Below are 25,741 nucleotides of genomic sequence, written 5' to 3'. Positions count from 1 at the left end.
CATCCCAATTTAAAGTACTCGTTTAGTGCGCACTTTTGCACGGGCTTCACCCTTTTACAATGGTAATGTTCCATTTTCCTACTACTAATTAGTATGCACGGGGCGTGCATGAGTGGAGGAGTGCGTTAGTGAGTGTTTGGAAGTGGGCGAGCGCTTCGCGCTCGATTTCGTGCGCACTACGTGCGCACTTTCGCGGCCATGCTTTGCACGGCCTTACGAGATTAATAGGCCTCTCGCCAGCTTGTGGCGCTCGGGCCTAATAAATAAATGTATATATATATGGGAGTGTCTGCAGAGCCGCGGCGCGCGGCCGAAACTGCCATGTTATTTTTGTGCCGGCCGCGCGCTACGGCTCCTGAAACTGCGCCGCTATTTGACCGCGTTTTAGCGCCGTTTTAGACCGCGCCGGGTTAAGGTTAGGGTTAGGGTTAAGGTTAGGGTTAAGGTTAAGGTTAAGGTTAAGGTTAAGGTTAAGGTTAAGGTTAAGGTTAAGGTTAGGGTTAAGGTTAAGGTTAAGGTTAAGGTTAAGGTTAAGGTTAAGGTTAAGGTTAGGGTTAAGGTTAGGGTTAAGATTAGGTTAGGGTTAGGGTTAGCCATGAGGCTATAAGGGGCTATAAGGGAAATGCCGCGGTCCCTGAAACTGCGCGGCATATATATATATATATTGTGTTTTAGTGTTGAACTATAACATACGTGTATGTTTTATATATTTGTGGATTCATTACAACTATGTGGGCGGGGATAGGCGGTAGGTGAAAACATATGAATATATCTCAGAACACAAAACACTGTTCACACAAAACACAGTGTTTTGTGTGTAATGCTGAACGTAGACACCTCCCACCTCCTCACGCGCTGCACAGAACCACCACCAGAGGGAGTCGTTGGCTCACTGTCCTGTGTCTGCCACAATCATCATCACTGTGATCACATCATCTGCTTTTATAGATGTCATGTTTAATCAGGCTTTTCTTTTGTTCATGACAGAAACCTAAAGCACAGCTCCTGATGATATGTTCTTCGGTCCAGAGGATCCACTGGAATAATGAGAACTGCCAACAGTGGAATGCAGAGTTCAGGACTGTGACTCTGGTGTGTCCTTCTGTGTCACAGAGCACGCAAGAACAAGTGCTCACGACAGCAGCAAGAAGCTGCAGGCCTACTTCTAAGACAAACATGTCACCAAAGATTATTTTCATCTTAGTGATTGATTGATTGATTGATTGATTGATTGATTTTGCCATTTGATAAAATAGAACTTTTGAGAAGTTAGAATGTGTCTTTGCTGTAAGTGCAGGACAACCAGGCTCCTAAAACAGTAAGACAGCAAAATAAAGTCAAACAGAGAACTTTTGAACTGAATAAACAGACAATGGAATATATACTACTTTGAGCCCTAAACATGACACATCAGGTCCTCATAAAAACACATCAATTTAAAACTTTAATATATCTGTTTAAAAACTGCAAACTGAAACTGGTAAAAAAAAATGAATTTTTGGATGTTTACTTGGCTTAAATCTTTGGACTGTAGGCATACATGTGTTTTTGAGTCCTCTGCTGTGTTCAGATTGTTCACCTGCTCAAAATGCCTTTTAAATCCTCTATAAATGTGAATAAACAAGTTGTGATGTGTTCATTCAAGAAATGTCTGCAAAAACGTAAAGATATTTTCAGCAGTAGTGGTCTTAGAGTGCCCTTCTGTGCTTACCTTAGTTAAAGGGGACTATTAGTGATAAGTGAACTGTTTGAATACCTTAAATGTATAATTAATTAGCCAAATGTTCTGAATGTTCCATGATTTATCAAATGCAACATAATTAATTAAATATGAAGTAAGCTATGTAATAACCCTTGTTTTGCCACCACAGAACTCAGAGGTTTGAAAAGAAGTATATTTGTATGTCTTCAAATATGACTTAATTAGAAATTAAAATGTTAACAAATATGATTGCGCAATAAGGATTTCCTGGAATAGGCTCCATAGTGACAGTATTCTTCACTGCAGTGACCAGCACAGGCCCTGTGCTCTAGCGTCTGTCAGAGGGCATGTTGTCTTATGGATGTACAGCTCTATATGAGGCTCTGGAGTGATTTCAATCGTCTGGTTTTAGTTGTCACATTTTGAGAGTGAGCTTTCCCCTTGTGTTGATTCTGATCCTGTATTTGACAACGTCTCGTTCCGCCGTTTTTATAAGATAAGATATTCCTTTATTGTCCCACATGGGGAAATTTCATCGGTGCAACGCAGGTAGATACAGAGGTAGATACAGAAGAACAGATCACCTATAGGAAGTCTGAAAAACACTTTCAGCAGAAGATCTCCTATAAATAAATAAAAACTCCCATAGACAAATACATAAATAAATACATAAACACCATTGCATGTGATCCCGACAGTAATTGCACATGAATATGTGTCACGACAGCATATAGATTGCACATTAATTTCACAGTAATTGCACATGAAAAAAATATACTAACTAATACATATTACATAATTTACAAAATATAGGAGATAAAGCACAATAAGTGTGTGTGAGAAAAAAGAGAGAGTGTTTACACCGGGCTGCTAGCTGTACCAGCGCCTTATGGACCCTCCGTCTCAGCCAGGAAATACTACCAAACTTCTTATGGTTCTCGAAATCTCTGTGGCTTGAACATGAGATTGACAGATGGATCGGTGCAGCATCTAGGTTCTACCCTCACCTCTGGTCATGAGCTTTTGGTAATGACTGAAAGGACAAGATTGCGGATAAAAGTCCCATAATGTACACCATAAACATGAGCTGGTGTTCTGCTGTTTACCTCCAACACATGTGAACATTCAATCATTTCATCTCACATCATACATTCTGATACAAAACTCTGCTTTGAAGGATTTTGTCATTGCGGTGGTTTTAGGACAAAGTCATACAATCTAGGCCTTTTGAAACTAAAAATAAAGATTAAACATTGAATTAAATTCAATTGATTTTTGTAAGGCCCCAAAATCCCAACAGCGGTTGTCTCGGACAGTGAAAAAGTGGCGACAGTGAAAAATGGATATAGGGACTTGGCAATGTCCCAGGGTCCTCTGTCCTTAGACCCTCCTTCTCGGCCAGGAAAAACTACAAAAACCTCCTTGGGAAAAAGTATAAACCTGGAGGAGTTCCACGGTGAAGGAGAGATCTGACTTCCTCAGACAGACATGCAGACGTGAGATAGACAGTGGAGCTGGAGCAACTCAGGAGGAGAACCAGTTCTTCAGGAGGAGAACCAGTTATTAAGGAGGAGAACCAGTTCTTAAGGAAGAGAACCAGTTCTTCCAGGAAGATGAAGAACCATTCATATGGAGTAGAGTAGTCTCCAGGGACTCGAGGAGCATCTGGGTCCACAGGTCATCAATGTGCCTGTCCCACTCCCGACGGGGAAGTGGAGAAAGAAGAAGAAAAGGCAATGAACAGATTGCGAAATTAAATATTAAATATTGTTTGATAGAATAAGTAGTCAGAAGCAGAGGATAGTGCTCAAGCTGCCATACTTCCCCAGCATAGTTGCTTCTAGGGCAGCGTAGCTGGGAAACTGCAGGTTTTTATTTCTGTTCCTAACTGGCCTAACCATAAGCCATTTCAAAGAGGAACGTTTTAAGTCTGGTCTTAAATGAAGAGACTGTGTCGGCCTCTTTAACATGGACAGGAGCTGATTCCATAACACAGCACCACAACATCCATTTGGTATCAGTGCATTGAAGTCAGATTAACATTAGAACCCAACGGTGAGATATAAGAAGAAAAGATTGTGTCAGAAATGACGCTGAAGGACCAGCAGTTTCCCTTTTGATAGTGCTGTTTTAGAACAGTAAAGGAAATAAATAGTTACAGGATATTTTGAGGTTCAAAAATGCATATTTTTACAAAAATAATTTTGGCCCAAAATCCAAAAATGACTAATGTATTTAGTATCAGTGTCTTGGTCAGGCTAAATATAGAACCAAAATTATTTGGAACATTATTTTTTTTACGTACAAAAAATTAGAGAAACAAAATGAGATGATGAGATGATGAGAAAAAAACAAGAGTTAATATTGTTCTTTCCTTTGACATTTGGTATAGGCCTCGGGTAGGCAAAACTGTCATTTCTCTGCTTGTTAAATTCTAGGTGAATGAAAACGCCTTAAGCTGAAGGGGAAATGTGAGCTCAAACTGCTGTGGGTGCGGGGCCTCGGGTGCAGAGGTGTCGGGGTTCAGTCCCCAAAGCTGTGAGGAGTCGTGCCCTCTGCGCTCTGGACAGCTTTTACGCACACTTTACGCATCCCTCTGCCACGGCCCCACGCCACAGGAGATTTCATTGTGATGCGCGTGTGCGTGTGAGAGGGTGAGCGGGGCGCGGGGGGTGAGCGGGGTGCGGGGGGTGAGCGGCACGCACACACACAGAGGTACTAGCCCCCCCTCCCTCTCTGACCCGCAGTCCGTTCGCATTAGCTCTGATAGGACGGCTGATGGCGTCTGACCTACAATCTGCTGCTGCCGCTACCGTGCCGCCCATCTCCGGGGCCGGCGTTTCCATGGCAACAGGCCCGGGGGCGCTCTAATCTGTTGTTCACGTCGGCCCGCACGCGCATTCTTCTGCTCTATTTCCCCCGCCGCACCGCTCCGTAAATACGCGCGGCCCGGCGTCACTGGCACTGCTGCGCGCTCCTGCCGCGTCTCTGCGCCTGTCTGCCGCGTTGGCCTGTATGTGAAGGGCCCCTCCTCTCCCTCAGTCCTGACCACTGCTTTTAACATGTGTGCAGAATGTTGAGGCATGTGATTGAGGTCAAGTGTCCTCAGTGAACTCAAAACAAGTGCAATTTTGTGTTTGGTTCGTATCACTTCATTTTAGGTTTTGACCTTTTTTTCTCTTCTTTTAAAAAAAAAATGTTTGAGCACAATTCGTGCAAAAAAGCAATTCAAAGTGCTTTACAAAAATAAAAACAACAATTGTATAGGCCCTTATAGATAAGACTGCATGGTTTATTTTATATTTTATCCTACGCAATGCATTTATAGGATATTATTATATAGACACAGAGATGAAGGCAAAGTCCTGATTTTAGTGTTTTCTTGACAAACAGGCTTCAGACATGTTTTTTCTTTTATCTGCACTATAGGCCTAGCACGCATGTGCAACTTTTTGTGAGGCTATAATAAAAAAAAAAAAACATGAAAGATTTTCCATCATTTTTCAAAAGAAAACTATCTGACATTTCTACCTTAGAAATTCCATATTGTTGCTTATTTAGTTTATTTTAATTTATAATTTTATTTTAATTTTAATTTAATTTAAGTACTTAGCATTTAGATTTGATGTCACTCGTTGAATATGTGGTATGGTGCAGACTTTATTTGGATGTAACAATGAGCGGGAAAAGAACGTAATGTTGAAGAACGTACAGCCAAGAGAAAATGTATGTTTCTAATGATGTTTTAAGATTAGGGCTTTTGTGCATCTTACTTTTACTAACTTCAATTTGATATTTTACTCTTTTTACAATAGTTCACAGTTTTTCTCTAGCCCCTGTCACCCATGGGACAGAAACCTTCTTCACTGCGCACTGTCCCTGGTCAAACCGGCTCAAACGCGCTGTTGCTCCGGCAGGTGTTCCTCCCTCCGTCCTTCTCTTCTGTCTCTGTCTGCGTTTGGCGCCCCCTGCCGCTCCACTGCCGCTCCACCGCCGCTCCACCGCCGCTCCAGACGCACCGCACGCTCCCGGTGCCGCGGCTGCTGCTGCTGATGCGCGCTGTGTGACGGAGAGCTGTCGATGGCCGCCGCTGCACCGTGAAGACTCAGTCGCCTCCAGCCCGGGATGATCGTGGACGTGGCCATGGACGCGCCGCTGCTGGTTCTGCTCTTGTGCGCGGTTCCGCTCGTTTACGCGCTGGAAGGTAAGCGCTTGGTTCGGTTCAAACACGCGAGTCTGCGGCGCGGAGCGTGGACACAGCGCCGCTCCATCACTGAAGCAGGTGCTGATGGGAATGTAACGCAAACTGGAGGAACAGGAACCACCAAACTCTCGCTTTCGTAGTGCGCTTTTACTGGTGGAACACGTTTGGAGACGAATCTTTTCATGCGTTATTACCATGTATTAGTCTCTTTGTGTGTGTGTGTGTGTGTGTGTGTGTGTGTGTGTGTGTGTGTGTGTGTGTGTGTGTAGGCTTTCGTTTGGCCGAAGTAGGAGGCTGGTTCTGGGGTGGAGCTGGTCACCAGTGTCCGGTGGAGGTTGCGTGTGATGGTGGTGCGTCTGGGTTGGAGTAGAAGGATGATGTGCGCGCGCTCGTGTCACAGTAGCCTACTTTTGTCTGGAGATGGAAAGAGGTGGCAGTGGCACAATGACTTTTCAAAGCATTTCCTGACAGATTAACAAAAGACACAGGATTATATTGTAGGCCGGGTCTAGTTCCAACATGATTTATAATCACACGCATCTGAATCTTCATTTCGCTTTGTAAACTGCGTTCTGATACGATGTATTTGAAAGTTTGCTCTTATAAATCCCATCATTTCAGTTGTATCACAAATTTCCTTTGTCCTTTGCTCTGAACCAATATTGTGGGATTATTTTGTTGTCAAAATCCGGCGCTGCTTTGGATCTGAACTTGAAAATTGTGTAACTTCTATTATTTTATTGTATTGAAGGACATTTCTATGAACCGCAATGAGTGACGTTATCTCTCTATTAATCGTCTAATAACATCAATGTGAACTAGGTCCATTGTGTGTTTGTTATTTTTATTTTATTTTTCATATTATTAGATGAACATGTATTCATGTAAAGGAATTATATTATCTCACTATTAATGGAGCTCAAAAGAAACACAAATGCAATGGGCACACTGTGGTCAGACGTATCACCCACAGTCACAGGGTTCCTTTCTGGTTGCATGTTCTCCCTGTGTCTCCGTGGGTTTCCTGCAGCAGCCCAAAGTAGGCTTCTCCTGTCCTCCTGTCATCCTGTCCTCCTGTCCTCCTGTCCTCCTGTCCTCCTGACCAAGATCTAGGCTCAGATCACGTCTGTCTCGCTCTGTTGATGAGAAATGGACTACAGATAATACGTTATAATGACAGAGTCTGTTTCTCTCCTCTCTGGCCGTAAGTGTGACTCGCCACCAGTGACTCTGCAGCTAGTGACATGCCAGTCAGATGTAGTCATGCCCCAGGGCAGCTGTGGCGGGTGTCTCCTCCCCACATTACAAAGGGACTGAACAGTCTGTAGCTGTAGGTACATTAAAGTGTTCCACTCTATAAGTCAAATCAAGATGAGTTAAAATAAGATGTATACAGACATTTGTCGCTCTTCGAAGCAATTGCTGTTGTGATTTCAGGCTTTACAAAAATAAATGGAATTGAATTTGGACAACTTCCAACACAAACTAATGTATGAGAAAAGCCCTGAGTGAGTGCTGCAGACCACTGTCCCTTTGAGCACTGAGTGTGAGTGAGAGGGTCTGTTCAGGAGACAAGGCCATGTCAGTGAAGACGACCTCACCAACAGTGAAAGAGCGAAACTGAAACATGTATGCCCCATATGTGTCTCACTCTGTGTCTCACCCTGTTTCTCACCCTGTGTCTCACTCTGTGTCTCACCCTGTGTCTCACTCTGTGTCTCACTCTGTGTCTCACCCTGTGTCTCACCCTGTGTCTCACCCTGTGCCTCACCCTGTGTCTCACCCTGTGTCTGACCATGTGTCTCACCCTGTGTTTGACCCTGTGTCTCACTCTGTGTCTCACTCTGTGTCTCACCCTGTGTCTCACCCTGTGTCTCACCCTGTGCCTCACCCTGTGTCTCACCCTGTGTCTGACCATGTGTCTCACCCTGTGTTTGACCCTGTGTCTCACCCTGTGTCTCACCCTGTGTCTGACCATGTGTCTCACCCTGTGTTTGACCCTGTGTCTCACCCTGTGTCTCAGATGAATCCCACCTGTGTCTCACCTGAATCCCACCAGTGTCTCACCCTGTGTCACACCCTGTGTCTCACTCTGTGTGTCACCTGTGTCTCACCCAGTGTCTCACCTGAATCCCACCTGTGTCTCAATCTGTGTCTCAATCTGTGTCTCACTCTGTGTGTCACCTGTGTCTCACCTGTGTCTCACTCTGTGTCTCACTCTGTGTTTCACCTGTGTCTCACCCTGTGTCTCACTCTGTGTCTCACCTGTGTCTCACCCTGTGTCTCAATCTGTGTGTCACCTGTGTTTCACCAGTGTCTCACCTGTGTCTCACCTGTGTCTCACCCTGTGTCTCAATTATATCTGACCTGTATTTCACTAGTGTCTCAACTGTGTCTCACCTGTGTCTCACCCTGTGTCTCAACTATATCTGACCTGTATTTCACTAGTGTCTCAACTGTGTCTCACCTGTGTCTCACCCTGTGTCTCAACTATATCTCACCTGTGTTTCACCTGTGTCTCACCCAATGTCTCACCTGAATCCCACCTGTATCTCACCCTGTGTGTCACCCTGAGCTCTACAGACTCACCCACAAAGTGGCTTCACAACTATAGTCACACATGGTAGTAATTTGCCTCCTGGTGCCACAATCTCTCCAACAGCAGCATTTCCATGTCAATAATTGGCCCTTTGACATGGTGTTATTTAAAAAAGGGATACGTTCTTTCCAAACCGGGTCCTCCATTGTGATGTAGATATATTTTTGTCATCAGTTAAAACAAAAGTACCCTCTCTTTCCCATGTATTTGTACTATAAAAAGTAGAGTTGCGATTGAAATTTAAGTTACCACATTTATATAGTTTAGACACATATAAACTATATACATGTCACATGACATGTTATTATGTTTGAGGAGATAAAAGTACGAATGTCAAGTGGAAGTTTGCGAAAATTTGTTAAAATTACAGGAATATTAATCCCTCATTCCACCTTTAGTAGTAGAGCTACCATTATAGCCACAGCTGCCCTGGGGAAAGATTAATCTTCAATAAGACAACGACCCTGAGCACACAGCCAGGAGAACAAAGGAGCGGTACAGCACAACTCTGTGAATGTTCTCGAGTGGCCCAGAGGCCACACTTGAACGCAGCTGGACATCTCTGGAGAGATCTGAAAATGGCTGTGAACCACATCCTGATGGAGCTTGAGAGGTTCTGCAGAAGAATGGGGGAAACATCCCATAAATAGGTGACGCTTGTAGCATTAAACTCTGTAATTAGTGTACTTCAAAGTATTGAGTAAAGGCTTTGAATACTTATGTCCTTTTTCTAATTTAGTTTTTAATAAATTTGCAAGGAATTCAAACAACCTTCTTTGTGGGGGTCATTATGGGGTTTGTGTGTTGAATTTTTATTGGAATTAGACTGTAACAACAAAACGTGGGAAAAGTGAATACTGGTACTTCACTGTAGTAGTAGTGTTCCTCCATCTGTGACATCAATAAACACAATTGTTTCCAAAATGCAGAGACCATTATTAGGCCCGAGCGCCACAAGCTGGCGAGAGGCCTATTAATCTCGTAAGGCCGTGCGAAGCACGGCTGCGAAAGTGTGTACGTAGTGCGCACGAAATCGAGCGCGAAGCGCTCGCCCACTTCCAAACACTCACTAACGCATTCCTTCACTCACACATGCCCCGTGCATACTAATTAGTAGTAGGAAAATGGAACATTACCGTTGTAAACGGGCGAAGCCCGTGCAAAAGTGCGCACTAAACGAGCACTTTACATTGCGGTCGTCATCCCCATATAAAGCACTCATTTGCCCTAAGTACCTCACGAATACGTTCCCCATCTCTTGCATGTTCCGTGCATATAAGCATGTAATGCAAAAATTGAACATTATTACTGTATAGAGGGCCAAAAAGACAAAGTGAGCGGAGCCCACTCAAAATTAACGAAAGTAGCCGTCAGTGACCAGGGACCCACACCATGAGGTAGAAAAGCGCGAGCGCTTTCCGAAAATGTATAGTTTATGATATTTGAAAAATGGGAAACATTGTTTTTGCATCGGAATATTATTCTTTCTTTCTTTCTTCTTCTTTCTTTCTTTCTTCTCGGGACCAACCCCCATATTTTTCACCCAGTGAACATTGACGAAAAGTCACAAAAATTTGCACACCTCTAAAAATCGTGCCTCTCTACATTCTGGCTATTTCCCTTTTCTAAAATAAAAAAAAATTGGCGCGTCAGCGCCCTCAAATGTACCAAAAATGCATTGAGAGATTGGAAATGACCCAAAAAAAATCTGATCGTAGTGTAGGGGAATGGAGATGGACATTCCACGGCCAGATAACAGAAAATCTCTCTTGGAACATTGGGGGTTTTTCGTTCTCCCTGTCTCCCTCACCGCAGGGGAGCCGCTGTGACTTTTCTGCTAACAGTCTTACAGGAAGACGCCCCGATGAACTATGTTTAACGTGATTATGCCATGAACGTTTGTCCGAATCAACTCCCTACACCGCATGTTTCACCTTGTGTTACGTATTTTTCCACTGTTTAAGGTTTTATATTCCCAATGCTTTAACTCGAGCGCCCATCACAGGTGAAAGAAGATGTAAAATGTGTCTACCTCAAGAAATAATGTGCACAAACTGCCAAAAGTGTTTAACGTGTAAATGTTAAAACAGGGTTCAATGTTTTTGCCATTATTATTTACGTTACTCCAGTTTTATTTTCTCGGTCAGGAAAATGTTAAACAGGAAGTTTTCACAGTAGCGCCCGCCCCTTTCGCTCCCAGCATGCCCTGCGGGCCAGGTATCAAAAGGACGCTCCAAGCTAGAAACGCTCTCTCGTTCTCTTCTCTTGTTCTCTTCTCTTGCTTTGTCTTCTCTCTTGGAAGCTGTCTCCACGGACGAGCTTTCACTTTTCCTTTGTCTCAACAAAATCCGTCCGTCACGTGGTCGACAAGGCCATGCCAGCCCTGGACTCTGAAACCACCTGAAACCACCTGGAACTACCTGGAACTACCTGGAACTACCTGGAACTACGCTTAAGCGCTAAACCGGACAGAGACTTTCTTTGCTACTTCGTTTCTTTTCTTTTTGAAGTAATCTACGCCGTTTACGTGGATCAGCGCTACGTCCTCATCTGAGTAAAGGCCGCGTGAGGAGCTAACACGCCGCTAAAGCGTTCTACCGCTAAGGAACTCTCGGATATTACCTCCGTTGCCGCCGCCGCTTCAAGGAGGTCGCAGCACACCGCTCCACGCGACCCCTCGCTCCCCGGCGCAGCACACCGCTCCCCGGCGCAGCACACCGCTCCCTGGCGCCAAGGACCCTACAGCACGTCGCAGCCTCCTCCGCTCCACGCGACGCCTCGCTCCCCGACCGCCGCCAGCTCCACGGCCGCCGCCCGCTTCACGAACCTTCGCCGCCACACCGCTCCACGCGACGCCTCGCTACGGACCTCGTCCGCGGACAAGGACCAGTCGGACCGAGTCTCTACAGAACCGTAAGCCGAGTCCATTGTGCGGTTCTCTTGTGGCGTGATTTGGGTAGAGCTCAGCTGTTCCTCCTCCCTTTAGCTTCTCACTTTCCCTCATTTTGATATAGATTAGCATAGACACGTTTGGTTATCAAAGGCAAAACCCTGGTTTAACATTATCTGCATGAAATCTGCTGTTAAATCTGATATAACGTCACCTGTGATTTACCTGTGCGCATTTCTGCTCCGGTGTTTTGATTACCTTTTGATAAATAAACTACACGAAAGAGTTAGTGACTATTGTTTGTTTGATTAGACTATGTGTAAGTCCCTGAATCGTGAAACACCCTTCAGACCTTTTTAACGAGCGCGATTAAGGACCGTATCTTAGCTCTTTGGGTTTAACCCTGGTGCCGCGTCTTGTCTCGTTTCTGCTAAGAAATCTTCCTTAATCATGAACTGAATACATGTAGTTTGAAACCCTACAGTAGAATCATGAAATTTGGCGCAGAGGTAGATGGTGACAAGAGAAGTAAAAAATATTATGGCAACGCCGTCCACCCAACCAAATGTCGGCCATATTGGTTCAAAAATGGCTAAGCAGGACTCGGGAGTTTTTCCAAATGTCGTACTTTTACGAACTCCTCCCAGGGCGTTGGCTCTAAAAAGCTGAAATTTGGTGAAAATGCTACTGAGGAGTGGGACATCAAAAGTTATTCAAATTACATTGATACCTGTCACGGTCTCTGTGCGGCGAAGCTGCAAACTTTAGCTAGAATTTCAGAAATCTCCCAAATTTAACATTTCTGCCGTTTATGCAGATAAAGTCCGAATTGCATCAAATTAGAATCAGTTGTTAAACTCTTTGCGCTAAACGTACTTGAAGTGAAATAAATTAATTTGGCACCACAGCGCCCCCTACAGATTTTATATGGAGGTTAAATGTTTAGTTTTGCGAAATTTTATGAAATTTGACACATAACTCAATTTTGGCATCCCCATCAAAAAAGTCAATGAGACCCATGTCATAATTGTTATGGTTTTGCCGTAGCGATGACCAAAACCTCCCATGTTATTCCAATGGGGAAATCGCCAGAACATGTTTACACTTTAGACTTTCACAAACTCCTCCCAGGGCGTTAGCCCTATTAACCTGAAATTTGGTGAGACTCATCTTCAGGGGTGAACCGTCAAAAGTTATTCACATTTTTATTCAAAAAGTCACGGTGTCTGTGCGGCAAAGCCGCACATTTTGCCAAGAATTCAAAATAAAATTGCTTTATGATGGTAAAACAAAGGGGAGAAGATGTGACAGCGTCATAGATTCAGCAGTAGGCGTAATAAAAGGACAATTGGGGCGCGTTAGCGCCCCCTCCTCTTGCGGCGTGGCGGCGGTGTGGCGGCGGCGTGGCGAGGGCCGATCATTGCCGCTTGCGGCTATATTTGCTATTATAATTATTTTTCTTTGAAGGATTTTTTTTTAAGGATTTTTTGGCGCGTAGGCTTCATAAGACGTGTAAGAGAAGTGTAGTGTGAAATGGGGATGAGAGTGGGGAAGGACATTGCGGCAAAATGTTGAGAACCGAACTCAAACTCCCGATGCTGCGGGTTGCTCACGTGCAGCATGTGTGCTATCCACTCTGCCACTGAGCAGCACCCACAATGTAAACAGGTTCAAATCAGATTACTTACTTACTTTTAGTGATTATAATGTAATGTTGAAAATGTTAATAGTAATTATGACATGTTGGACAAGTTTTTATTTAGTGATGCTGATGATCCAATCAGAAAGCAGAACGAGCTCCTCACTTTGCGTTGCCATGAGTCTTCTGCTCATGAGTCTTCTGAGCATGAGCCATGTCCTGCCTGTCTTGCCGTTCCTGCCTGTCTTGCCTGTCTTGCCTGTCCTGCCTGTCCTTTCTGTCCTGTCTGTCCTGTCTGTCCTGTCTGTCCTGTCTGTCTTGCCTGTCCTGCCTGTCCTGTCTGTCCTGTCTGTCCTGCCTGTCCTGTCTGTCCTGCCTGTCCTGTCTGTCCTGTCTGTTCTGTCTGTCTGTCTTGCCTGTCCTGTCCTGCCTGTCCTGTCTGTCCTGTCTGTCCTGCATTTCCTGCCTGTCTTGCCTGTCCTGTCTGTCCTACATGTCCTGCCTGTCTTGCCTGTCCTGCCTGTCCCGCCAAATTTGACAAATCTTTATCGAGATGAGACGTTTATGTAGGACTTGTTATGTCATAACTTAATTTATATTTCATCGTATTTTGCCATTATTATGTGTCATTACTTGTATTATTAAAATGTTTCTTTGCTCTCAGGTCATGTTATTATGTTTGTTTATAATTAAAGGTGTTATATTAATCATAACTAGCTTTGGCCATTGTTTACAGTATGGTTGCTAGGTAACCGTTTACCTCTGCTCATCCTTCTGCAGCCCATGTCCAAGAAAGTCAAATTATAAACTTCACCAAACTAGGGAAAACTGAGTAAGATTATTTGTAAAATCTTAAATATAACAGTTATCAAAGGGGCAGTTCTCAGTCAAATCTGCTGTGTGTGTGTGTGTGTGTGTGTGTGTGCATGTATGTATGTGTGTGTGTGTGTGTGTGTGCATGTATGTATGTGTGTGTGTGTGCATGTATGTATGTGTGTGTGTGTGTGTGTGTGTGTGTATGTGTATGTGTGTGTATGTGCGCATGTGTGCGTCACATAGGACAGTTCCACGGTCACGTGTCCTCACAGTTCTACGGTCACGTGTCCTCACAGTTCTACGGTCACGTGTCCTCACAGTTCCACGTTCACGTGCCCTCACAGTTCCACGGTCACATGTCTTCACAGTTCCACAGTCACATGTCCTCACACGGTCACATGTCCTCACATTTCCACGGTCACATTCCAGAGTCACATGTCCTCACAGTTCCACGGTCACATGTCCTCACAGTTCCACGGTCACATGTGCTCACAGTTCCACGGTCACATGTCCTCACAGTTCCACGGTCACATGTCCTCACAGTTCCACGGTCACATGTTAAAACCTGTTGTTGCTCACAGTAATAATTGCCGTGGATCTGGTGATAGATCAGAATAATGTGGAAAGTGGCTCGTTTATCTGCTCACTTTTTCTTCCCATCTGTTTTTGGCTCAGTTCCACAGACAAAGTGTAGGTGTCATGCTCTATTATAAAACAAATTAAGGAGAAATGTCCAACAGACCTTGCTCTGGTCTGCTGCACTCATCTTCTGCCTACAGGGGGCGCGCATGCCAAAAATCCTAGATGAAAACCACACCTGTGATCGCTCGTATTGGTCATGTTTCCTTTAGAACAAACTTCCCTGACCTCAGATTAACAGAGTGGTGCTTTGGTCACTCCTGGCAACTGCCCAAAATATTGCTGGTCTTGTGATTTGAACTCATTTACTGCTTTGAAGAGGTAACTGAAGTGATCTTCTTCTGAAAGCACACCCTTCACTGTGATTGGTTACAGTTTTTTACGATTGAATAAACACAATTTTGATGTTTTTTTTTTTTATTTAGCAAAACCCTACACACAATTAGCACAACCACAAACCCAATTATCAAACCATATTTTTTTACCATATGAAACACACATGTTGCATATGACTTAACTATGTTTGCACCAGTTCCACACTGCTGTGAAAAATCCTAAACACTTTTGGCTAATCCTGCTTCTAAGTGCATAGAGTCGTGTGGGTGAAGTACACCGTGAATTTGCAAAACATGGCTCGGATTTGCACAACTGGAAACACAATGTCTGCTCACGCTTTGTGCAAAACAATATACACAGTGAACACTACACACACTTGTATGCATCACTGTAGACACCACACAGGACTCAAGACTAATGCTGTTGACAACGTCATTTATTTTTTTCCATATACTCAAGCCAACATGGCGAAAAAGAAAAAAAAAAACAGTTTTCATGAACATTACATTTTATCCAGTACAAAAAAGAACCCTCCCAAACGCCTCCCCCTCTTCCTCCTGCTTGAAGTCTTCCTCTTCCTCTACCTTTACCTTTACCCCTACCTCGACCTCTGGCACGGCCTCTGCCTCTTTCTTCTCCTTCTCCTCTTCCTCCTTCTCATCCTCACTCTTCCTCTTCCTTCCATGTTGGTTCAGTTTGGTGAACTCACATGCTGCATTTTTATAGTGCTTAAATCTGATTGGTGTGTCTACAATTAAGCGATCTTGTGTTTGGTCACCTAATGGCAGTGTTCAATGGATTGGCACATGGGTGTGGTCATTTGACAGTCAGTGCTTTAGAATTGCAAAGAAGTGACATCTTGATAAACTTCTGTGTCTGAATGCATACAAGTGTGTTCAGTGTTGTAAATCACTGTGTATATTGTTTTGCACAAAGTGTGAACAGACTTATTGTGTTTACAGTGGTGCAGATCTGAGGCCGAGTTTTGCTCCTTGAGTGTAAGGTTTTGATAATTGGGCTAAACTTTAGATTTTAGTGTTTATTCAATCGTAAAAAAACAGTAAATCCACTAATCAGTTACTTGGGGGCTGACCAAAAGGAGCAGTGGGAGGGGAAAGTGTGTGTGAGCATAGAGTGACATCTGAACATGGATATAACATATTACATACAGTATGATGCATCATAATCTCAGGTTGTGGGCAAGGGCCTTTGTAACTTTATGATAGATTTATTGTTTTTGAAAGAAATATCCAAAATAAAAATCCATGAATATTCAACTTCTCGTTATTTGTCTGGGATTGGCAGCACAAATTTTCCATTTCAATATTAATACATTAAGTTCTTTCAACTGACGACAATCACATCTTTGGAGTTGAATAATGGCACTACTTTCTGAAGATACTGTGAATAAATTATTAAACTTTTGTTTAATTATACTGACAGAGAAGACATTGAACTTTGTGTCAGTTTTTGTTTCATGTGGATGGGCCCAGTAATGGACCATAAACCAGGTCAACAAATCTGACCTCTGAGAATTCTGATCCTGTTGTTGTTGTTGTTGTTTGTTACTTTTATTGGCGTTGGCAGCGAACTTAAAAGGTGCATTTACCGCCACCTACTGTAGTTGTGCGTCTTCAAAGTGTCTGAGATCAGATTATGATTTGATTTTGCGTAATAATATCGTAATCATTATTTAATATTTAATACTTTTTTTAAGGCTGTTTTTAGGCTTTATCAGACAGGACAGTTTAGCGTGAAATGGGGATGAGAGAGAAGGGAGGACATACAGTAAACAGCTGGGGTTTGTGATCACGACACTGCGGCCGGCTGCACCTGGAGCCTGGCATATGTGCTGTATATGGCATATGTTAACCACTCCACCACAGGGCAGCACAACTGTTTGAATATTTTTTTCTAGAGGCTTCTAGATCGAAAATGTACAATGAAGTGTACAATCTATGAAAATAAGAAATAGGTTTAATTTTTTTTTTTTTTTTTAATATAGTGATAAAAGTTCTTTTTACATGTTTAAAAAACAAAACAAAAAATAATTCATTGTAGTAGCCTGATATCATAATTTGATTTCCTTCCAAATTGCCTCAACATCAGTGAGAAGAAGGTTCCACGTTTGGTCTTTGTTTGCTGTATCTTTAGTTAATTCTACTGTAGATTCAGTTTTATAAAATCCATATTCTTCAATACAGTTTTTTACGATTGAATAAACACTAAAATCTAAAGTTTTGCCCAGTTGTTAAAACCTTACACTCAAGGAGCAAAACTCGGCCTCAGATCTGCACCACTGTAAACACAATAAGTCAGTTCACACTTTGTGCAAAACAATACACACAGTGATTTGCAACTCTGAACACATTTGTATGCATTTAGACACAGAAGTATATCAAGATGTCACTTCCTTGCAATTCTAAAGCACTGACTGTCAAATGACCACACCCATGTGCCAATCCATTGAACACTGTCATCAGGCGCGCAAACACAAGATCGCTTAATTGTAGACACACCAATCAGATTTAAGCACTATAAAAAATGCAGCAAATAAGTTCACCAAACTTAACCAAAATGGAAGGAAGAGGAAGAGTGAGGATGAGAGGGGGAATCGGAGAGAAGGAGGCAGAGGCCGTGCCAGGTAGAGGTGGAGGTGGAGGTAGAGGTGGAGGTAGAAGAAGAGGAAGTCTTCAAGCAGGAGGAAGAGGGGGAGGAGTTTGGGGGGGGTTCTTTTTTGTACTGGATAAAATGTAATGTTCATGAAAACTGAGATTTTTTTTTTGCCATGTTGGCGTGAGTATATGGAAAAAAATAAATGACGTTGTCAACAGCATTAGTCTTGTGTCCTGTGTGGTGTCTACAGTGATGCATGCAAGTGTGTGTAGTGTTCACTTTGTGTATTGTTTTGCACAAAAGTGTGAGCAGACATTGTGTTTACAGTTGTGCAAATCTGAGCAATGTTTTGCAAATTCTCGGTGTACTTCACCCACACGACTCTATGCACTTAGAAGCAGAATTAGGTTTTCAACAGCAGTGTGTAACTGGTGCAAACATAGTTAAGTCATATGCAGCGTGTGTGTTTCATATGGTAAAAAAAATATGGTTTTGATCAATTAGTGTATAGTTTTTACAAGAGTGTTTCATTTGGCAAAGTAGCTAAGGTGTTTTGCTAATTGGGTTTGTGGTTGTGCTAATTGTGTGTAGGGTTTTGCTAAATGAAACAAAACAGTCAAAATTGTGTTTATTCAATCATAAAAAAACTGTAATATTTCAGACACATCTTCCTGTTAACAGCCACAGACTGAGAGAACGCGGCGGCTCGTGTGTCTCTGTTGGTTTAATCCAGCGTGCACAGATTATATATGTGTTTGTGTATGTGTGTTGTATGTGTGTGTGTGTGTGTATGTATGTATGTGTGTGTGTGTGTGTGTGTGTGTGAGAGAGAGTATGTGTGTTGTATGTGTGTGTGTGTATGTGTGTGTGTGTGTGTGTGTGAGAGTATGTGTGTTGTATGTATGTGTGTGTGTGTGTGTGTGCATGGGTGAGGGTGGGGGGGGGGGGGGGGGTGTCATCCTCTGTGGCCTACTTTCATTCACAGCAGAGAAAAGCAAAGCACAGATGGACCTGGACATTAAACTACAGACCTGCCACATATGTACACTCGCTTTGGCATCGTTATGATCACATTCAGACACTAGAGATGGGATTATTACTGTAGAATACCATGACTACATAGTTTAATTCAAATGAGGATTAGATTATAGAGGATTCTATAGTCAAAAGAACAGATATTTAGACAAAATCAATCAAACCGTTTTTTATTGATTTTTGCCGTTTTGGAGCTGTAACAAGATTGCTATGGTTACAGTCATCCAGATAACCCATAAAATACAGATTGTGGATATTTATGTCAACTTTTATGCAGGTATGATGAGTTTCATCCAAAGATATTGCTTTCCCTGTGTAGTTTTGACCCCGCCCTGTGTTTTTAAGTTTACATTTTCTAGAACGTGAAAACAACTGGTTTGGAAAGAGTTTTGTACATTTTGGCAAGTCATCGTTTGAGCTTTAGTATCAAGACCTGTGCCAGATCAATCATCACCAAACACGACTCACATGAAGCTCCTCCCTCCTCCTTCCTCGCTCCTCTCTCCTCCCTCCTCCCTCCTGCTTCCTCCCTCGCTCCTCCCTCCTCTCTCCTCTCTCCTCCCACCTCCATCCTCGCTCCTCCCTCCTCCCTCCTCCTTCCTCTCTCCTCCCTCCTCCCTCCTTCCTCGCTCCTCGCTCCTCTCTCGTCTCTCCTCTCTCCTCTCTCCTTGCTCCTCCTTCCTCGCCCCTCGCTCTTCTCTCGCCCCTCTCTCCTCGCTCTTCTCTCCTCCCTCCTCGCTCTTCTCTCCTCCCTCCTCCCTCCTCCCTCCTCCCTCCTCTCTCCTCTCTCCTCTCTCCTCTCTCCTCGCTCCTCGCTCCTCCCTCCTCGCCTCTCGCTCCTCGCCTGCGTCCTTGTCTCCTTTGCAGCACGGCTCGCAGTGGCAGACACATGTATTTTGAATGAAACAGCTGCAGTGCTTTTCTATATACAAGGTGCACTCAGAGACACCCGCTCAGAGTAACAAATACATTTGTGGTCTCAGTGGACATGAGCTTGTGTGTGAAATGCTGTGGGAAATAGGTTGCGTCCACAATATTCTAGAATTCGATGCTACATTTCAAATAGATGAGGATTGTGTCATCAGAGAAAAGCCCGTAGTGACCCTGAAGTCTGTAGTGTTTTTGCTGAGTGCCTCAGTGTTGAGAAGTGGGCCTGGTCAGTACTTGGACGAGACACTTTACCCGCCGTGTCTAATGTGACTCTGGTGTGTGAGCGTGACTTGTGGTTTTAAGGGCCGATGGCACAGATTGGAAGCTTCTTTTCCATCTGTCTACCCAGGGCAGCTGTGGCTACAGAACTGTAACTTTTGGAGTGAATGACTGATGCAGTGTAAAGTGTCTTTGAGTTCTTGGCGCTAAAAAATTGCTCATATTATGTGTAGAGTATGAACCACTCAATTTAAAGAGGATACACCCAAACAGTAGGAGGCACACAAACAGGGAAAATGAGAAGACCCAAGGGGAGTGCGAGGGTCAGAGCACCACTCGTCAAGTCATGGACGTTGTTGGATTCAATATATCTAAGAAAACAAGACAGGACATGGTCGTTTTGTTAAGCAAGTTTATTCCCTGACAAGTACAGGCTAATACCAAATGATCAGCGCAAGCAATCCCTCACACACGAAGTTCCACCAGGCGTAGATAAGACAAAGAACATGAATATTATTGAAGGTTGAATCACCCTTGCAGTACTGTTCCATGAAGATCTTCTTTATCAGTCCGGTTCCTAATATGGTCTTGTTGTGGTAAGAAAACCAGTGTGGGCTAAAGAAAAGTGTCCCTTCCATGACAGGTGCAAGGGAGTTGCTCTTTAAAGATCCCATATGATGCTATTTTCCCTGTTTCGTAGTCTATCCTAAGGGTATATTTGATAATAATAAGGGTTGTGCAACACCCATAACATACCAGTTATAAAATATCACCCATACCTTGGACCCCGCTCACAAACCCGGAAATGCAGACGGCTTAGTTCGCACCCACCCTCGCGAAGAGCGATCTGCCTCCCCCGCCCACCCCGTGACGTAGTCTCAGTGTGGAGATGGTGGTGGTGTAAACAGAGGCGGAGGACATGACACAGCGGCATATGTCAACAGCAGCAGCGTTGGAACAAAAGCAGCGTTTGTACCTAAAAAGCTGCAGTTCCTCTTGAGCGCGGGGAACGTGGGCACGGGGGCGTGTTACAGGTACAGAGTGCTTCCTGGAGGAGGGGCTAAAACAGGGAAGCGTGCTACAGCACTTACCGGGCTGACTCATCTTGGTGAGTAGGCCCCATTTGTCTGCTCATCCGAGGAGAAGGAGAGAGACTGTTCTCTAGCTAAAGAATCAATGAATCAATCAAAAAAACATGTATTGGGCACATACGGTATATGAGGCACCAATAGCACTGGAAGACGGTTAAAAGCTCTGAAAAGTCGATTTTTGCATGATATGGGACCTTTAAATCTCACAATAATTCACTATTTCTTCCTTCTCTCAACACAAAAGAGCCGTGATAAAGTTACGTACATAGTGTACAATAACTATAATATAGTAAACACTTTTTTAAATCATATTGTTTTATTGTTAGTAGTAATTGGCACTAAGATTGCATTTTAAATCTTTAGGTTTATGAATGTATGTAATGTAGTAATGTGAATGTTCTTGTGTGTCCCACAGAGGTGCTGATGGATTCTACCACGGCGACAGCAGAGCTGGGCTGGACCATTCATCCTGCTCAGGGGGTGAGTCACAGCCTGCACATGGAACACAGTGTCCTGCAGAACAGCTCTGGCTCTGGGCTGCTGACCCCGCTGACCACGCTGACCACACAGGCACTGACTACTCAAATCTATGGATCAGAACACAACTAAATCAAACATTGTTAATGAGCCAGCTAGAAGCTTATTTTATTATATTATTTTTATATGTTTCTGCGTTACAGCTTCTGCTTTCTTACTGCTGAAACATGTCAGGGAGGCGAATATATATAAAATATATATAAAAAATATGATATATATTTTTTCATGCTAGATAATATTGTGAAAATATAACTATTATATACAATTCATGGCTGTTCTATTCGACATTTTGAAGGCTTTTTCCCATTCAAAAGACATAATATTATGAGTTAAATTGTTCATCTCTATGGCAACTGTACTTATTCCTCATCATTCTGAAAGTCACAGATTGGGTGTGTTCACAACATTATAGCATCTCTATAGTTTAAACAAAGCTGGAGGGCAGAGGAGAATTCTGTGTTAGAATTTGCAGTTTAAATATCAGATCGCAGTACTCTGTGTGAAAAATGAGAAAGTATTTGATACGAACAAATACCAGGAAATAAGAGATAAAATATAAGCACAGTTCATCTTACAAATGTTCATCGACAAATGTGCTCTAAAATCATGAATAACATATGATACAGCGCTGATGAATGTGAGAGATAGTCGCCATGGTAACCTACAGTAACCAACGTCCAATTCCTGTTTTACTAAAGAATTTGACTAACTAACAGAAAGCTGCACTTTTGAATCATCATTTAGTTTGATGTTTTTGCACTTTATCTAAAGCTCATGTTCTACCAAACTGATGTGAACAAAGCTTGAACAAACATATTTTCTATTTTAGGTCATAAAGTCCTCTTTTATAGTATTGGCCATGAAGTGAACAGAATAATGATCAATGATTGTGTCCATTAGATGTAGTGACACAGAAACATATTGTAGTTCTGCATCACAGAGCAGTGCAGAACAGGGCTGAAGGGCCGGTTGAAACGTAGCTTAATTTTCTCCTGTTTGATGGAAACGTGGTCCATGTGTGAAGCGTTATCTCTGGAGAGTAGAGCTGCTGCATCAGACACACACAGGGGCCCCTCGTGGCTTCAGCCATGTGCAGAAAGAGAACACAGATGTAATAAAAGTACTTTGTGACCTGAGAGTGACCGAAAAGGCCTCGTCACCTCCCGTGTGGGACCTTGACCTCCGCTCAGGGACCTGCATGCAGAGCCTCTTTTATCGAGATGTACCTGACCTAAAAATGCTTTCCAAGTGAACAGTGAAATATTCATAAGAGTTTCACGACGCACAGAGAGCAGAGAGCCGCCAGAGAGCCGCTGGAGCAAGGCTAAAAGCAGGTGATGGCATTTTGGCTCTTCAAAGTGGTACGAAAATGGAGTGTGGCTGCTTGAGATCAAATGTTAATTGTGATGACTACGGCGGGTTCTGGAGATGGAGCAAACTGTCTCCCCCAAAGCCTCAGATATTAGACCAGCATTAGAACTGAAACATGCAGCTTTGTTTTGTGCCAGAAGCCAAGAACTGACACAGCACAGAGCCTCAGAGTTCCTTCTGTCTCTCCTCCTCTCCCTCTGTCTCTCCTCCTCTCCTGTCTCTCCTCCTCTCCCTGTCTCTCCTCCTCTCAGCTCCCTCTGTCTCTTCTCTCCTCCTCTCCCTTTCCTAGCCCTCCTCTCCCTTTGTTTCTCCTCCTCTCCCTCTGTCTCTCCTCCTCTCAGCTCCCTCTGTCTCTCCTCCTCTCCCTCTCCTAGCCCTCCTCTCCCTCTGTCTCTCCTCCTCTCCCTCTGTCTCTCCTCTCCTCCCTCTGTCTCTCCTCCTCTCAGCTCCCTCTGTCTCTCCTCCTCTCAGTGTTAGTGGATGGGTCAGTGTTATCTGTCTGTCTGCAGTGGGACAGTGGAGTCAGACAGTGTCCAAAGCCCTGGCTCGTCCTAAACTCGAGGCAAATGTGTGTGAGAGCGGGGCACGGAGAGACAGACTCCTCCTGCCCCATTGCTCCTGCTCCACTCCTTCTGCTCTACTCCTGCTGCTCTTTGTACGTAGTGGCTGTTTGTGGCCCTCCAAACGGGTGCACCCCACACTTTGAGAAGCTTTGCATTAGGGACAGTGTTTTATGAAATTAAGCCTTTAAAATACTGTTAAATTCTCTTTATCTGTTTGAATAGAAGCTGTATTCTTGTTCACATTGCTCACAGGGCTCTCCATAGCTGTGAGGTATGGACTAATACAAAAGCAATATCTCATGTCTGCTGCCTGCTTGTATTAATCCCTTTTTTTGCAAATAAAACCTGTAAACAAATAAAATGATGATTATGTTTAATGCCAATGAACATTCCAGGCAAAGCATTAAAGAACATGGGAAGTTGTTATAACGTTTCATATCATCAGCATCATATTAAATAAGACTTTTAAGTTACAAAACAAATTCCCAATCCAGAGATGACATTTGAAAAATTTGATCCATTATCTCTCCTAATCTCCTAAACTGTAAATGTTTTGTCTTTTCAGTGGGAGGAGGTGAGTGGCTACGATGAGAACATGAACACCATCCGCACGTATCAGGTGTGTAATGTGTTCGAGAGCAGCCAAAACAACTGGATACGCACCAAGTTCATTCGACGGCGCGGGGCCCAACGAATCCACGTCCAGATCAAGTTCTCCGTGAGGGACTGTAGCTCCATACCCAACGTCCCGGGCTCCTGCAAAGAGACGTTTAACCTGTACTACTACGAGGCAGACTCGGACACGGCCAGGCGATTGTCCCCCGCCTGGATGGAGAACCCCTGGGTGAAGGTGGACACCATCGCAGCAGACGAGAGCTTTTCTCAGGTACACAGGTCACGAGGGCCAGTTTAGTAGTGTGAATTTAGGATTAAAGGGGCTGTTGCAGTGGTCCTAAGTTATTGCTCAGTTACTCAATGCATTCTGAGAAGCCTAATTATTCACTGTGATGAGTTAAGGAGAGCTTTACACATCTTTCAGAGCCCAGATCAGAGTTTACCACCGCGGTAAAGCTAACCAACATTAGCGTGCTAAAAAAGCTCTATAATCAAACGCAGACACACACAGTGGTCTCATTTTGACCTTAAGGGCCAGAGTTCTAATTAAAATAAAATTTGCTTGTGGTTTTTTGTAGATATTACTGCGCAAGCTGAGAATGTGCAAATGTGCCTCTGCCATGTGCCTCTGCCACTGCTCCTTTGGTAGAACAGACACATATATAGGATACATGTTTTTAATGACATTTAAATCTGAATCTAAAAACAGTGTATGATTAGTTTCTGTCATCTTCAAAAAGTGTATGCACACCACGCTGTTGTGACCGGACAGAGAGACGTGTCGGACAGTGCAGCCAAAAAGAGGGGGATCGTTTGTTTGAAATGGGAAAATGAAACAGCACAGCCATGTGTGGCATTAGAGATGTCCGGGATGAGAGGAAGATGAGAGGAAGATGAGAGGAAGATGAGAGGAAGATGAGAGGAAGATGAGAGGAAGATGAGAGGAAGATGAGGAAGGAGGAAGAGTGAACAGACGAACAGTCTTTGCAATGGACTTTAAACGGATTTGGAGCTATTCTGCTCCAAATTTGTAAATGACACACTATCATTTGAAATATTTTTTAGCACCATTTATGTGTTAAGGCAGTTTTGCTCCTTGCAATGTTGATAAATCAGTGAGCACTAAACAATTTGCATTTTCTCCACCTAAAATTTTGCGTGTTGGGGAAAAAATGGCCTTGTTTTGCAAAAATCATCAGGTCCCATGTGCTAAATTTGCGCTGTGGCCTGAGAGACACACATCTCAAATGCACACACTTTTAGCTCCAGTTTAGCTTGTGCAACCTGCTTTGCACCTGTGCAAACGCTTAGTAAATCTGTCCCTCTGAGCTGCTTTTACCATCCATCTGTACTGGAGCAAAACAGATACTTTCATTCATTCATTTTCTACCGCTTGTTCCCGTTAGGGGTCGCGGGTGACCTCAGCCTATCCCAGTGACTTTGGGCCTTAGGCGGGTCACACCCTGGACAGGGGCCGGCTCGTCACAGGGTTATCTTGATTACATGAAAAGCATCTGGTACAGCCACTTTGAAGAACTATTTTGTCCTGAATGATTGGAGGATATAGGCGAGCAGAGGTCTTCCGCATTTGAGAAATGTGCGCTACAAAGGAGCAGATGTGATTGGAACGTTTAGAATAAAGATGGATGTTTGACACACTATGGCCTGGTTTCAGATCCTTTTATATTGGAAGAGAACGTAGAAGGGACTGGCGGCTCAGGCAAATTATCTAGTTTATATATTATACAATAATACAGAATAGGTTGTGTTCACAAGACATTCTAAAATGCCTATAGTTTAATATTGAGCTGGTGCAGGTCAGAATTCTACAAAGGATTTTTTTGTTTAACTGTCAGATTGCAGATTTCTTGATTCATTCATTCATATTCTACGGCTTGTTGGAGCCTCTCCCAGTAACTCTGGGCCGTAGGCGGGGTTC

At 43.6% G+C, this 25,741-nt stretch overlaps 1 protein-coding gene across 1 annotated transcript in view; it reads left to right on the top strand.

Annotated features, from left to right (window-relative positions):
* The first annotated feature begins 5,735 nt into the window (after positions 1-5,735).
* Positions 5,736-25,741, top strand: part of ephb2a (eph receptor B2a) — a 37,556-nt gene continuing 17,550 nt past the window's right edge. Inside the window, exons 1-3 of the mRNA XM_072449285.1 lie at positions 5,736-5,906; positions 21,132-21,196; positions 23,753-24,073. Of these exons, the coding sequence (XP_072305386.1) occupies positions 5,828-5,906; positions 21,132-21,196; positions 23,753-24,073 (465 nt within the window). The 5' untranslated portion in view covers positions 5,736-5,827. The remainder of the gene's footprint in view (positions 5,907-21,131; positions 21,197-23,752; positions 24,074-25,741) is intronic.

Source organism: Eucyclogobius newberryi, unplaced genomic scaffold (assembly GCF_026437365.1).
Source record: "Eucyclogobius newberryi isolate DKJ021-1_F unplaced genomic scaffold, fEucNew1.0.hap1 SCAF_17, whole genome shotgun sequence".
NCBI classification, from domain to species: domain Eukaryota; kingdom Metazoa; phylum Chordata; class Actinopteri; order Gobiiformes; family Gobiidae; genus Eucyclogobius; species Eucyclogobius newberryi.
Note: the sequence above shows the minus strand (reverse complement) of the source record. Positions and strands in the feature narration are given on the sequence as shown.